Source organism: Ylistrum balloti, unplaced genomic scaffold (assembly GCF_031769215.1).
Source record: "Ylistrum balloti isolate Yb309-2 unplaced genomic scaffold, AGI_CSIRO_Ybal_v1 Utg370000, whole genome shotgun sequence".
NCBI lineage: Eukaryota > Metazoa > Mollusca > Bivalvia > Pectinida > Pectinidae > Ylistrum > Ylistrum balloti.
The window spans coordinates 993,481-1,010,387 of NW_026782078.1; the positions used below are offsets into that span (position 1 = coordinate 993,481).

Sequence of the window (16,907 nt, forward strand, 5' to 3'; positions counted from 1 at the left end):
TTTAATATCTTATAGTAAGATAATATGTCAGCTTGGAAACATTTTTAAAATGTAATATTTTCTGAAACAAGGTATTTTAATTTCAGTATTTCTGATTGACTATATCATTTGTATAATAAATATATGTTAAGGTAAATGAGAATGAGAAATGAGGAAGATGCATTTGCGTATGTTTCACAGTTGGGAGAACCGACAGGAATACTTGGACGCTATACGGTGTCTCAGGATGCAGGAACTACAGTGTGATGAGAGAGTACTGGCCCTCCATTGTGGTCTGGCCTCACTCATCCCCATACAGTTACTTTTCCTCTTGTCTCCCCTTGACATGGAGATTCGTACCTGTGGTATTCCAGTTGTTGACCTGGACTTTTTAAAGGTAAAAATCCTTCAGAAAATGGAGACATTTTAAAACTTGATTGACATTAGTATAGTCCTGTGATGTTCAATCTTTTCTGAAAAAAATATTATTATTCACTTATTACCCATTGTGACACCCTAGTTACACCCTAGTTACACCCTAGTTACACAAAATTTTTATAATATGAAAATCTATAATAATCCTATAGCAGATTGAATTGTCCAGTCTAATTGATCATAAAGGTGTCCCTCTGTGGGTTTGAGATGTAACAACACACTAGCGGTCATCATAATCCACTTGCTACCTTTGAGAAATTTTAATAGAAAGACATTATAGGGAGATGAGGCGTTCGTGAAACTATGACATTGTGTTAACAATAAGTGTGTAGGTTTCATTGATTGTGTCGTAGTAAAGTGTGTTGATTTTTCTGATGCTCAATGTTTTTATCCCTAGGCTCACACCATGTACCAGGTGGGACTAATGGAAACAGACACCCACATAGAGTATTTCTGGAATACCTTAGAGGGTTTAAGTCCTGATGACCTGTGTCGCTTCATCAAGTTTGCCTGTAACCAGGAGCGGATACCCCAGACATGTCCCTGTAAGGAGGGTGGGGCTGATTCCACACACGTACCTCCCTACCCTATGAAGATAGCTCCTCCTGATGGGGCAGGTATGTCAAGTATTGACCTCAACTTCACATGATACAAATAATTCAGCTGGTATTAGCCGTGGGTCAGCCACTCCAGCAGATGTAGATATAAGTTATCTCCTCTTGGGGACGGCTCGTGTCAGAAACACTAACTTTGATTGAACTATTTCTATATTCTTTTGAAATGCCTAAACCTAAAGTGTTAAATAAGCTGTTATACCGCCTGACTTTTCTTATGCTATCAAGAATGTATTCTTTGCATAGAAAACCTTCAATCTTTGCTTTTTGTTGTAGGTACACCAGACTCGCGTTACATTCGGGTGGAGACATGTATGTTTATGATCAAACTACCACAGTATTCCTCACAAGAAATCATGACCCAAAGATTGTTGTATGCGATAAACTGTCGCGAGGACCCGCTCAGTGGCTGACCAAGCCGTGTGTGTGATGATTTGTTATTCATTGTTTGGTAGAATGACTTTTAGACACCCTGTCAGTATAGATGTTTTATATAGAGACCTGTATGTTTGTTACCAGGAAAATATTGTGGTGCATATTTTAGGAGAATTTACTTGAAAAACGTCTCATTTCTTTCTGAAAAAGAATTGATGGCATATGATATCTTGATACAAAGTGAAAGGAAAACAATTGACTTCTGTGAAAAGAAGGGAATGTTGCTATGACCAATCTGTGTAAAATGTGATGATGAGTCAATATTTGTGTATGTTAAAAGGAATGACAAGGTAGTTTTTGTGTATGTTGAAAGTGATGACTAAACATATTTTGTGTATGTTGAAAGTGATGACAAGACAAAATCTGTGAAAGTGCATCTTGCGCTTGCTGGTCAGAATGAAGAAAAAAGTTTTTTTGTGATATTGGATGTAAGAATAAACTTGACCACTCTAAGTGGAGGCTGTGGATTAGAGTCACTTAGCTGTATTGCAATGTGAACCGAATCGGTGAGCTGTATTGTGATGTGATCCGAGTCAGTGAACTGTATCGTGATCAGATGAGTCTGACTGATGTATTGCATTCTGATACAAGTCAACCTAATGTGATGTGATATTGTGTGTTGCAACATGTAACTGAAGGCATTACAATGGGATGGTTTCTTAGTTTTCTTTCTATATTCTTGACTGCTGTTTGTTATTTCTTGTTTGTTTATGCTTGATTTGACGTTATTATTCTAAAACACTATGAAATGTTAGTGATTCCAAGTAACTTCAGGAATATGTTTTATGTGACACCTCTCCAGACTAAGGAAACTTTCATGTGAGGAACTGGACACAAAAGGTATGAAAATATTTAAGACAGCATATATATTCTGTTACATAAAGTGAAACATTTCAGTCATTTTCTAAATGAAATCCATTTATAGCATTTATCTTGGAAATCAATAAAAACATTACCTGATATTGGAATGCCAGATCTGTAGTGTAGTTTTCCTCGATACTCTTGAGGTTACACTCAATATTTACCCCTGGTTACATTCGATATTGCTGTCTCTACCCCTGGAACATATCATGGCAAAATTGAAGGTTCTGTGTGCAACACCTTGTGGACAAGACAAGAAAACTAGTTTGATCCTTTGATATACATTAAACAAATCTCAGGATCACATGACGGTATGTCATACTGGCTTTGAAGTTGGGTGTCGCTCTTTTGTAATCTTCAAATGAACATATCAGTCTGTAATTGGTCAGTTTTTTCACCTGGAATCAACTTTAGACTAATCAAAATTACTTCATTTGTGCCTTTGATTTCGCCATGAAATGTTTCAGGAATGTAGAGCGAAAATGATCATAACCCCTGGAGTATTGAGGATGTAATATAGTCTGTCTATATCTGTTGTAACTGTAGCCATGACAACATTATTGGTGTGATGTATGTAATCACATGGCTGTTGTGCTGAGTCACTTTCGATATGTAGGATACAGTCTGTTCAGAGTGGTATCATAACATAAACCAACAGCATTGATGTTTCTTACTTCTGTGCTGTTTCTTACGTTTGTTGTGGGCTGTGTACTTTGGTCATCAATGGCTGGGTGCAACATCTTCTTGACTTATCACATGGTTGACTGAACTTGACAGTATGTTGTGATATGATTGACCGAGCACCAAAAGAGTTTAATCTGCATTTAAATTTTGAACATAATGTCATGTTGTGCTTTGGTTGACTGAACACAACAGTATGCTGTGCTTTGCTTGACCGATTAAAACAAGTATACAGTGCTATAGTTGACTGGAGACATTGATATGTTTTGCTATTGTTAACTGAACTCACCAGTATGTTGTGATATGGTTGACTAACACACCAGTATGTTGTTACATGGTTGACCGACACATCAGATTTTTGTTGTATGGTTGATTGAACACATCTTATACCATGGTATAGTTGACTGAACACAAGAGTGTTCGGTGATATGATTGACTGAACACTCCTGTGTGTAGTGCTGTTTTCTTAAGCATAACATTATAATGGGGTCAGTGTTGTGTTCACACATTATAGTGTTGTGAAATGTTTAGAATTTATTGATATGAAAGATTTAATTTATTTGTATGACGATTCGAGTGAAAGGAGATCACTCTGTTTATAAAGCATGTTTGTATCATTAAGTGTGTACTGCCAAGTGGGGATCACAATGAAAGATAAAGTTTGGCACAATTTACTAATGTTTTAGTTAGACTTATCAAATTCAAGGAGAATGCTCATATATATTTTTTTTGAATTTGGTAATAGATGTGACAAATCAATATTTGATTTTCCTAAATGTATTGTTAGTAACTAAGAAGAACCTAGATTATATATGATATTGACACCTGTTTTGATAGGTCTCACACTGCATAAAGTTGCATTTAAGTCTACTCTGTAGCTACATATCTCAATAATTGATTTAACTGCGGGAGATAAATATAAATCAAGATTATCTGTATTGATGGAGGGAAAACTGTTGTCATCTTTTTCTGATGTCATGAGATGTAACCTATCTTAGGATATTAGGGGAGATAACTCCAGTTCTTCAATAACGGGGAGGTTAAAAACACCACTGCAGTTATATCAAGGGAGGTAATTCTTGGGTATATTATATTTGACTTACTATGCCTTTTATACGTTTACTTTACTTCCAAATAATTGTTGTCATGGTAATGTATTATCATTATAAAAGATATTAAATATCTTATAACTGTTTGTTGGTTATTTGTTCTTTATATGGTGAAGCCTTTTTCTGACAGTTCTAATGTAACACGACATCATACACAATTTGAATCCTCTCTTGTTAGCAACTGATTAAACTTGTTTTATAAAGATATGAATTTCTAATAACAATCCATTTTATTTATTGATTGATGCGTAGTAGAAATTATCAGTGAATTTGATAGTTTCTAATCAATCTTGTAACCTCGAAAATTTTAACAATAGAAAGGGACACCTTATTTTTTACCCAAACTAGTTAAGAATTGGGACTCAAACCAAACTCATATAGAAAGTGATGACTGTGAATGTGTTAAAGTTTCATGACTTTTGAATCAAAAATGGAGTTGATAGAGTGTGGATGTAGAAAATCTATGTATAGTAACAGTGACCTCAATTTTGACCCCAGGTGGTCAGGACTTGATAATCAACATAATATGTGTAAAATGTTTGATAAGCATTTGAAAAGTTGGTAGAAGGAGGATATTGAAAATATATCTATGGTAAATGTGAAAATGCAAAAGTAGCAGGTTAGGTAGCATTAGTCTGACAATGTGTATATACTCTTTTATAGGTCTTTTTCACTATATCTGGTTCTGTAGACCATTCCTTCTGATTAGGATGTTTGTCTGGATCGTTGGCCTAACCACAAGGTTGTTAGTGACATTAAGGTGAAATCTACCCCCATCATGACTTGTCCAACTTTTCACAAAAGTAAAATTTTACATTGCAAATTGGATGTAAAGAACAATGAAAAACAAAACGCTTAACAGATTTGAGGTAATTTAATCCCATGAAAGAATTGTGTGATTAGACAAGATAACATTCTACAACAACAGGAATGGTATAAATTGGTCCATATTTGGTGTAAACACAGGCCAGGGCTGTATACAGTGATGGTGTGACTGTGTTTACATAAGGTTAGATATTAGAATAAATACACTGAATTATGAGTCTCCAATGTTTACCTGTCTGTTAATGCATACATTACAAACATCACTATGACACACAACAGAAGCACCTACGCAAATTTTGGCACCAGATATGTTTGGTATGCATATAACAAGCAAGTGTATGTACAACATGACACTGTACAAATTGTTTGCCAAAATGATGTACTCTGTATCTGGGATACATAGTATTTGCCAAAATGTTGTATAGTATATATAATGAATGCCAAAAGGATTTCCACTATACAAAATGTGTGCTAAAACGATGCATTCTTGGGTGGGATTACCTGCCCTATTACAACATTTCTAGTAACATTAAAACAATTACAATAGTGTACACTTTACATGAATTAAATCCTAACTATTTGTACAACATCTATATTTACATGTGATACCCATGTTATGATGTGACGGTTATCAGGCAGGTTGTATCCTTATCAGGAGAGAGATAACTGATAAATGTAAAGGCACAATCACCATCTGACTTCTCAGACTTGTGTGTTGTTAGATAATGAATATAATAATAATAACAGCTGATGATGAAGCAAATAGACGAGAATTTACTGTACACAATAACTTTACATCTTAAGCAGTAAGTGTACCAAATTCTGCAGTAAAATACAAATTGCTGTATAAGAAAGAGGGTAATTGTACAGAATACAAAACATGATAATTTATAGAAGTTCTTACATTTATTTCCATTCAAATGAGATGTATAAAACAAATCTTAAGAATTTTTCCATATACAGGGCAGGTTCTATAGATCTCATAAAAAATGGAAACAAATTGAAGATTACATAACTTAGACAAGTTTTCAATCATTCATGAATCAAACATGATATTAGACAGGCAGATAATACGAATTAACAAGGTTATGACATCACAATAGAAACCATGGTAACATACCTTCAGCCAATCACAGATCTGCAAGGTGTTATTACACATGTGGTCATACTAATTCAATATGATGGATGTAAATATACAGGGTAGATATATCATAGGTGTTATAGTTAACAGCTTAGTGATGTGAGAAGTGCTATTACACTGAAATAGGGTAGTTATATCATAGGTGTTATAGTCAACAGCGTAGTGATGTGAGGAGTGTTATTACACTGAAAACAGAGTAGTTATATCATAGGTGTTATAGTTAACAGCTTAGTGATGTGAGAAGTGTTATTACACTGAAAACAGGGTAGTTATATCATAGGTGTTATAGTTAACAGCGTAGTGATGTGAGGAGTGTTATTACACTGAAAACAGGGTAGTTATATCATAGGTGTTATAGTTAACAGCTTAGTGATGTGAGAAGTGCTATTATACTGAAAACAGGGTAGTTATATCATAGGTGTTATAGTCAACAGCGTAGTGATGTGAGGAGTGTTATTACACTGAAAACAGGGTAGTTATATCGTAGGTGTTATAGTTAACAGCGTAGTGATGTGAGGAGTGTTATTACACTGAAAACAGGGTAGTTATATCGTAGGTGTTACAGTTAACAGCGTAGTGATGTGAGGAGTGTTATTACACTGAAATAGGGTAGTTATATCATAGGTGTTATAGTTAACAGCGTAGTGATGTGAGGAGTGTTATTTTTCTGATGACAGGGTAGGTATATGTTGGGTGTTATAATGATGACAGGGTAGTTATATGTAGGGTGTTATAATGATAACAGGGTAGTTATATGTTGGGTGTTATAATGATGACAGGGTAGTTATATGTAGGGTGTTATAATGATAACAGGGTAGTTATATGTTGGGTGTTATAATGATAACAGGGTAGTTATATGTTGGGTGTTATAATGATGACAGGGTAGTTATATGTTGGGTGTTATAATGATAACAGGGTAGTTATATGTTGGGTGTTATAATGATAACAGGGTAGTTATATGTTGGGTGTTATTATGTTGACAGGGTAGTTATATGTTGGGTGTTATAATGATGACAGGGTAGTTATATGTTGGGTGTTATAATGATAACAGGGTAGTTATATGTTGGGTGTTATAATGATAACAGGGTAGATATATGTTGGGTGTTATAATGTTGACAACGTAGTTATATGTTGGGTGTTATAATGATAACAAGGTAGTTATATGTTGGGTGTTACACTGATAACATGGTAGTTATATGTTAAGTGTTATAATGATAGGGTAGTTATATGTTGGGTGTTATAATGATGACAGGGTAGTTATATGTTGGGTGTTATAATGATGACAGGGTAGTTATATGTTGGGTGTTATAATGTTGACAGGGTAGTTATATGTTGGGTGTTATAATGATGACATTGTAGTTATATGTTGGGTGTTATAATGATGACAGGGTAGTTATATGTTGGGTGTTATACTGATGACAGGGTAGTTATATGTTGGGTGTTATACTGATAACAGGGTGGATATTTGATGTGTGTTATACTGTTAACAGGGTGGATATTTGATGTGTGTTATACTGATAACAGGGTGGATATTTGATGTGTGTTATACTGATAACAGGGTGGATATTTGATGTGTGTTATACTGATAACAGGGTGGATATTTGATGTGTGTTATACTGATAACAGGGTGGATATTTGATGTGTGTTATACTGATAACAGAGTGGATATTTGATGTGTGTTATACTGATAACAGGGTGGATATTTGATGTGTGTTATACTGATATTAGGGTAGATATATGATAGGTGTTCTTTTATTAATAAGAAGGCTGTTATGTGATATATGTTATTATACTATAGGGGAGAGGGAAAGAAGTGCTGTATGTACATAAAGAGAAAGAGAAAGAGAGAGAGAGAGAGAGAGAGAGAGGGAGGGGGGGAGAGAACTGAAAGAAATCTCTAGACAACAATACTGAAAAGAAAAAAGGGCAATAACTTTTTGAAATATGGTCAAATCAAATGCTGTTTGCAAGTACAATCTCATGTTATTTTAAAGCCTAATCTGGACAAGATGAAAATGTTATAAAAACCCTATTTCTATTGAAGCCTTTCAATCTTCAGACAAGATTCTTATTATGAAACAACTAGGGGCAGTAACTCTTCCCAATACAAATGAGTCAAACTGCAGGTTAGGTAAACATGCTGAGTTTGAAAGATGAAAGAAATCACTAGATAGCAGTGAAAGATCTCCAAACAAGATTAACACTATGAAAACAATAAAAGTGACATAACTCATGTAAATGGGTCACATGAAAAACCTGGAACATGTGTCAAATCCCTTTGTTTATGCATCACCTTATTAAATTTGAAATGAATTAAACAGAGAATTGAAATCATCTTACCTTTTTCTACACAATACCCTTATCTCCTACAGATAATCACAAAATTCTGTAACACAAACATTTTTTGTGTGGAATATTGGTAGCAAGGTTCATGAATTAGTCAATAATAACAGTGCGTTAACAAGGAAAAGTTAAAATGACAAACATATCAGGGTATGACATAACAAGACCCGTCATCAATGGTCGTATAAAAACAGGTACATTTAAATAAAGAGTAGATAGATATAACCACGTGTCTTTTTTCTACTTTATATATAATATCAAGCCAGAATGGTTCCCATGGATACATATGATACAGAACAACAAGCCACAACAGTCACTGTGAATACATTTGATACATAACAACAAACTATTAATTGTTACCATAGATACACTTTGATACATGACAATAAGCCACAATGGTTACCATGGATAAACTTGATACACAACATGCCACTTTAGTTACCTTTGATACACTTGGTACATGACAAACCAGAATGGTTACCATGGACGCACTTGATACATTAAAACAAGCCACAATGGTTACCATGGATACACTTGATACACAACATGCCACATTAGTTACCTTTGATACACTTGGTACATGACAAACCAGAATGGTTACCATGGACGCACTTGATACATTAAAACAAGCCACAATGGTTACCATGGATACACTTGATATACAACAAGTCGCAATCATTGCCCACGTATCACAACGGGATAAGGACCATACAGGGTGGGGTAATTGATATATTTTGTTTAAAAAGTTGCGATACATTACCATCACAACAGGCTACTTGTTGCTACTCTCGGATTACAACAGAAAACCTGTATTCCAAAGGAAGATTGTTTGAAACATGGTTGCTTGTTGACACTCCAATCCTCTAGTTCTACCTAGAACAGATTGAGTGAACCTGTAGGAATCAGGTTAATATATTTGTTACTTCTGAAAAATGTATGGACTATTGGCCATGTTTGGAATAATATTTTGCCACAGCTTCTTCACTCATCTGCTCTATCATCTTGAGATGGCCGTGTTCTTTTGAAACATTCAGGGTGCCATAGGTAAACATTCATAACATTTCTACGCACATAGAATTGGGAAATCTCACTCGCTACTCAGTATGTGATTTTTCTGTCTCTTCCAGTTTCTGGTACCTTCATCTGACATTTGCTGTAGCTGACTTCAGAATGAAAATGACATGTCCAAATGTCTTGAGCAATAAGGGAGAGAATAAAATTGAATAAATAGTTAGGAAAAGTGATACAATTCACTAGAAATAAGATTTTGTGACAAAATGTTGGCCATTGACTAAAATGACTCAATCTCTAACACACGCTATTAGACTAGATTTGTTGTTGTCACAGACTAACATCAATCTGTCTACATTTGTCTTAGATGCCGCATAAAACATCATTTTGTGTAGATTGTCAAGTATGCCACATGTTAAGATATGTTTGTCTAGGATGCCACCTTCTAACATCAGTTGTCTGTTTAGTCTAAGATGCCACATGTTAACTTGTTTGTCTATGATGCCACATGGCAGTGTATGTTTGTCTAAGATGCCACCTTGTAACATCAGTTTGTATAGATTTCTAGATGCCACATAGTAACAAATATTGTTGTATATTTATTGAGGATACCACAAAGTAACAAAAATTTGTCTACATATTTGGATGCCACATAGTAACATCCGTTGTCTAGATTTGTTCAGGATGCCACATAGTAGCAGCAATTTGTCTGTTTACTGAGGATGCCACATCATAACAAAAGTTTGTCTAAATCTGATGAAAATGCTACAAAAATTTTTGGGTAGATCTGTTGAGACATATAAGAAATTTTGTTACATCTATGATGGTTTCACATAGAATTTAAATTGAAATTAACAGGTACAGCATATGATGAAGACCTGGAGAGGGTAAAAAGGGGGCAGTGAGAGGCACTTCACCAAGTGATAGGAAAAGATGACAGAAAGTGTGGCAGCCATGTACAATGTGTTAAGCTGTGGAGTAGAGATTGGAGGCTGTAGTATACATTATATAATTATACATTTCCAGGAACAAAATATCACAGAACTGTACAATGGTAGCAGCGTTATCCCTGTCAAACAGTATCATGTCAGTCTCTTACTTGTCTACATCTACGTAATGTTTCATCTTACCACTACAATATACTAAACAATACAACAAATTCAAATGATTTCATTTTACAAAATTGGTTTTATTTTTGAAATCACTGGTAAGTGAAAATGGTCTACAGTTTTATAATCCTGATTTATATGTAAGATGACTTATGTCAATATTTCTCCTTAACTTAGAGGTGACATATAATTCAAATGTTGAAAAATGTTCAGAACGCCGATCTACAAAATCTTAACTTCTGGACTGTGATGATGATACCGGAGTACTGGTCAGAAAAACTAGGATCAGAAATTACACGGTCATACATAGCACAGAATGTGTACAATAAATGGACCTGATATTTACACAAAACTGTATAATATATTACAACTCAGTATTTACAAATAATAATAGGTAAAGCTACGTACAATACTGCGATAACAACTACAGGTACACATTCTTTTACATCAACCCATACATTGTACATGTATTACAATGTATTCTTTAACAGCATTACATATAAACATAAAATCATACTATAACAACATATTACATAGTTTATAATACATTGCTCCACATATGTTACATTGTATATAACACATTGTCCCATACCTGCTACAATGTATTACATTGTAGTCTTAAAAGTGTACTACACTTTGAATTAGATTCAATTCTAAAATACATTGTTCCACACATAACATTATATGTGGTATCAAATTGTGTATTACATATCTACACATGTAGTAATGTGTTATTTATATCTTATTGTTCAGAATAGTTTTACATGTCCAATATCATCATGACCTTTATAACATCCACACTTTCTGTGGTGTGTCACATCGCTGACTGATAAAACTACTGTAAATGTGATGTTTTTGTGGTAACCTTATTTTAACCTTTTCATGGTACCCCAGTTGCCAAATACTGATAATTTGCTAAAATTCTTTGTACCAAATTGTGTACATTTACAGTACTAGGAAGCATGTTATGATGATTTCAATGTTAGAGGCTCAATAATTACATTGTTTTTTTATAGAAATCATTTTTCTTTTTGTGGTTGTTGTGAATTTGTATGTAGAGCTAATAAAAAATTCCAATATCTTCTAGTCTTATTTTTGCAGGCACTTCTACACATCTCTGATTTTTCCAGCTATTATCAGCTGGTACAAAATCATACAAAAACTATGCAGGTTACGGAAAGTGATTTAAAGACTATGTACATGTAAACAAATTATAATTCATCAAAATGATCAATTAACTTAGTATGATTCTCTATGAATAGCAGCAGCACTGAATGATAAAAGATATGCCTTGAACACTGTAGGAGACAAATTACTGAGGAAATTTCCTAAAAATCTTATATTTATTCAAAAGTTGTCACCCAGAAACCCTCTGTCATCAAATTAATAAAGGGGTTTTATCACTATTACGTAACAACAAATTTGGCCGAATGTGAGTGAAGAACTTTAGTGGAAATTTTACCAAGAAAGTTGCATCAAAATTTAAAAACGGCTCCCTAATATATCACATTCAACAGAATGATACCATTGATAACATTCTCACAAATATCATTCCTAAGTAATTTCTAAATCACTCTTCCACAGGTGCCACCGTAGACCTACATAAGGCAGATATTATCAGGTAAATCTAGATTTCAATGAAGGTAATATTACAGTATGTGTAAACAATAAACATCAATAACTAAAGCTAATGTCAGTCTAAAAAGAAAAGCACCATTTAAATGCATCAAAAATCACAACTGGGCTAATATCTTCTGCCAACAGAAAATCACAAAACTGACTTGCCCAGTATTTCAAACGATAAACCATAACAATATTTATCAGCACTAGCTGTGAATGGAAAAATGCTCTCTTTGGCCAATGTATGGAGACAAAGATATCGTTAATCTGAGATCAGTTTGTATAATGATGTCAGTACTCAAAGATTCTGATCACAAAGACTTATCAGGCATGGTACAAGGTTAAACTTCAGTCATGTTTCTAAACACTGTCGTCTAAAAGTACATTGAGAGTGGTTTGGCAGGCTGGCAGGCAAATGAGTAAGATTGGTTTGGCAGGCAAATGAGTAAGATTGGTTTGGCAGGCAAATGAGTAAGATTGGTTTGGCAGGCAAATGAGTAAGATTGGTTTCAGGGGGTGAAAGATTAAAGGAGCGAAAAAATTAATAACACATTTCAGGGGGCAAAAGATTGAGATTGGTAACAGGGTTCAAAGTTATGGGTAGTTTGAGGGGAAAAGATTTTAAGATTGGTTGGAGGGATGACAGATTGAGAGTGGTTTGAGGGGTGACACATTGAGAGTGGTTTTAGGGGTGACACATTGAGAGTGGTTTGAGGGGTGACACATTGAGAGTGGTCTGTGGGTGACAGATTGAGAGAGGTTTGTAAGGTGACAGATTGAGAGTGGTTTGAGGGGTGACAGATTGAGAGTGGTTTGTGGGGTGACAGATTGAGAGTGGTTTGTGGGGTGACAGATTGAGAGAGGTTTGTGGGGTGACAGATTGCGAGAGGTTTGTAAGGTGACAGATTGAGAGTGGTCTGTTGGGTGACAGATTGAGAGAGGTTTGTAAGGTGACAGATTGAGAGTGGTTTGAGGGGTGACAGATTGAGAGTGGTTTGTGGGGTGACAGATTGAGAGTGGTTTGTGGGGTGACAGATTGAGAGAGGTTTGTGGGGTGACAGATTGCGAGAGGTTTGTAAGGTGACAGATTGAGAGTGGTCTGTTGGGTGACAGATTGAGAGTGGTCTGTGGGGTGACAGATTGAGAGAGGTTTGAGTGGTGACAGATTGAGAGTGGTTTGTGGGGTGACAGATTGAGAGTGGTTTGAAGGGTGACAGATTGAGAGTGGTTTGTGGGGTGACAGATTGAGAGTGGTCTGTGGGGTGACAGATTGAGAGTGGTTTGTGGGGTGACAGATTGAGAGGTTTGTGAAGTGACAGATTGAGAGTGGTTTGAGGTGTGGGTAAGGAAGCACAGAGTAGGGAAGGGAATTCTATATTGCAAGTGCTTTTCAACAGCTTTTGTTAGCACCACACCAATGCATTTTTTCTTTAATCTCTTCTCATATACAATGCTAAATTTCATCTGAATTTCATTTAGTACACTTGTACCTATATGTGTAGTAACATGCATATGGCATGTCATCAATTGGTACCATAGTCACCTGTGTTGTAGAGAACTGTACACTTGCCACCCTTATTCCTAAAACATTGAATTCCTTAAGATAACTGTACACTTGCCACCCTTATTCCTAAAACACTGAATTCCTTAAGATAACTGTACACTTGCCACCCTTATTCCTAAAACACTGAATTCCTTAAGATAACTGTACACTTGCCACCCTTATTCCTAAAACACTGAATTCCTTAAGATAACTGTACACTTGCCACCCTTATTCCTAAAACACTGAATTCCTTAAGACGACTGTACACTTGCCACCCTTATTCCTAAAACACTGAATTCCTTAAGATAACTGTACACCTGCCACCCTTATTCCTAAAACACTGAATTCCTTAAGATAACTGTACACTTGCCACCCTTATTCCTAAAACACTGAATTCCTTAAGATAACTGTACACTTGCCACCCTTATTCCTAAAACACTGAATTCCTTAAGATAACTGTACACTTGCCACCCTTATTCCTAAAACACTGAATTCCTTAAGATAACTGTACATTCCTAAAACACTGAATTCCTTAAGATAACTGTACACTTGCCACCCTTATTCCTAAAACACTGAATTCCTTAAGATAACTGTACACTTGCCACCCTTATTCCTAAAACACTGAATTCCTTAAGACGACTGTACACCTGCCACCCTTACTCCTGAAATTCTGATTTTTTTTAAAGATAAATGTATACTAGCAATCCGTACTCCTAAAATTATGAATTTATTATGAGAACTGTACATTTGCCACCCTTACTCCTGAATTTCTGGAAATAGCAACCTGGCAAGTCTTCAGCTTGAAATGATTGCTAGCCATTTCCAACTCTATCATGCAAGCAGCGTCACTTTTTATTACATGAAAATAACAGTGTTACTGCACTGTCTAAAATTTTACCATTCTCATTCTAATTCTGCAGATTCATTCAGGAAATACCATTACACTGCCTGTCATACACATTAGTCCAACAGTGACAATCATTACAAGTAAATATGGAAGGAAGCATTCTTTGTGTACAAGTAGCAAAAACATGTACCAGAATATAAGAAATCATATGTTGTTCTAAAATTAAGTCTGATTAAGCTATTTCATAACATACTTGTTTTAAACTTGACATTTGTTTTAAGCTGTTTTAGAATATGTTCGTTTAAAACTATTTTTGAATACATTTGGTTCAAGTTATTTTAGAGTATGTTTATTTTAAACTATTTTCGATTACATTTGTTTTAAACTATTTTAGAATATATTTTAGAATATGTTAGTTTTAAGCTGTTTAAGAATATATTAGTTTTAAGCTATTTCCTTATATGAGCTCTTCTGGAATATGTTTTAAGCTGTCTCAGATTACACTTGCTTTTTCATCAACTCTAAGGAATATGGTTAATTGAACAAAACCAGTGATATGTGAAGTGAAGGAATTGATATATATATGGTGGTAGATATGTGTCTGTGACAGACTACAGGAAGTCCTTTACTAGAATATTCAGTATTTTTATATTCCATTCTAGTGTGATCCATGATGCGAGATATATATAAGATATGATAATTATTATAATTAAAAAAAATCTAAAATTTACAAGATGGAGTAAAAGCATTTAAAGAATCCATTCGGTGATTTGTTTTACTTTCAATCTTCATGGCATAATGGTTTATATAAACAAGTTACTTTGATTTACTGTACAGTAAACAAAACAATTTCGATTTTCTTATTAAAGTATCAAATGAAACATGATTTCTTGACTAAAATCTGAACTGAAAATACAAAAATGAAATGTATACATTTGTATAAACTTCTTGAAATCCTACAAATCTCTCTTTTTGATTAAACATTTTTGATAATAAAAATCTTATCTTAAAAAACAAATCGAAGTTTTGATAATTGCTTTCATTGATAGCTTCATATCATTTGAAAGATGTAAGACTACAAGCACTTGAAGGGTTACTAAAGGTCACTGAAAGGTCACTGAATGTCACAGAGATCAATGACATGAAGAAAATTTATCACAAATAATACAAACATGTTCCATCTTGCACAGGGACACATAATTCATTAAAATTCACAAAAATAAAGTCAGCATTTTTTTTAGAAATTATCTTATCAGTGATATGACATAAAAATATACAACGATTCATTTCATTATTCACAATAATACAATTAAAAATCACATGTATTTGGTGTCAAAGACAGAATCCCCTATCATCAACATGTCTACAACGACAGGCAAACAATATAGCACCTACAAGCAGCAGTCACATCCTCTACAACACCTGAATCCAACCAATAAGAACCTTTTTTAACAGTTCAAATTAACTAATCAAGGCCCTGTTTACAGAAGACTTCTAATTCATTAGTTGGTTTCAGATCCACAATAATCGGCACATAAATGCAACTAAGTACAACGACAACTTTAGAAAAGGTAACCGGTTTGACAGGGAAATTTGAAAGTCAAATGATAAACAACGAATACTGTTGTTTAGGAGAATGATTGTTCTTTTTCATGGAATGTTAAGTTACTTAATTAAGTTGTACCTTTCACCCTTAAAATGTGTAGAGACTTTTCAACCAGTAAGCAATTGTGATTTGCACTGAACAGTTCTTTATACTAAAATTTGTTTTTTGATCATAAATAATTGCTGTTTTCTGAAGTAAGGAAGATATCACACCACACTAATCAATAGGTTGGTGTTACTCCTTTTTATCCAAATATTATGATAATATATATTTGAGGAGTCACAAAAAGTTTGATTGGCAAATTCAGACCTTATACCCTTACTACATATACTTAGAGTTAGTTACCCTGTGTATAAAATAAAGGTGCTGAAGTGGAAGTGTGGAATCCTCAAACCAAAAACCCACGGAAAGTTTGTATAAATAAAACCTATTTAGTTTTAATTTTTTTTTCAAACGGCATTTTCAAGTACAGCAAGTGTTTATTCAAATCATATTTCAATTTACCACAGAAGGAATCTGACAAAGTTTGATCTGATAGGTAAAGGTTATGTAGGAATCTGAAGTAAAACATGGCATCTAAATCATACAATAAAAAAGTTGAAAAAGTTTTCATAAGTGATGGGAGAGTCGCAACAAAAATGAGAATCAGAGTTTTCATATAATAGAGAGATTTCCTGAGAGGAGTGATCATATCAAACCCTCATCATGTAATACACAGACTGCAGGCTCACTATACAGACTGCAGTGA

At 34.4% G+C, this 16,907-nt stretch overlaps 1 protein-coding gene across 1 annotated transcript in view; it reads left to right on the forward strand.

The window, feature by feature from the left end:
- LOC132548051 (probable E3 ubiquitin-protein ligase HECTD4) overlaps positions 1 to 4,198 on the forward strand; it is a 47,585-nt gene extending 43,387 nt beyond the window's left edge. The window contains exons 59-61 of the mRNA XM_060211875.1: positions 181 to 376; positions 812 to 1,031; positions 1,305 to 4,198. Coding sequence (XP_060067858.1) covers positions 181 to 376; positions 812 to 1,031; positions 1,305 to 1,441 — 553 coding nt within the window. The 3' untranslated portion in view covers positions 1,442 to 4,198. The remainder of the gene's footprint in view (positions 1 to 180; positions 377 to 811; positions 1,032 to 1,304) is intronic.
- The last annotated feature ends 12,709 nt before the right edge of the window (positions 4,199 to 16,907 follow it).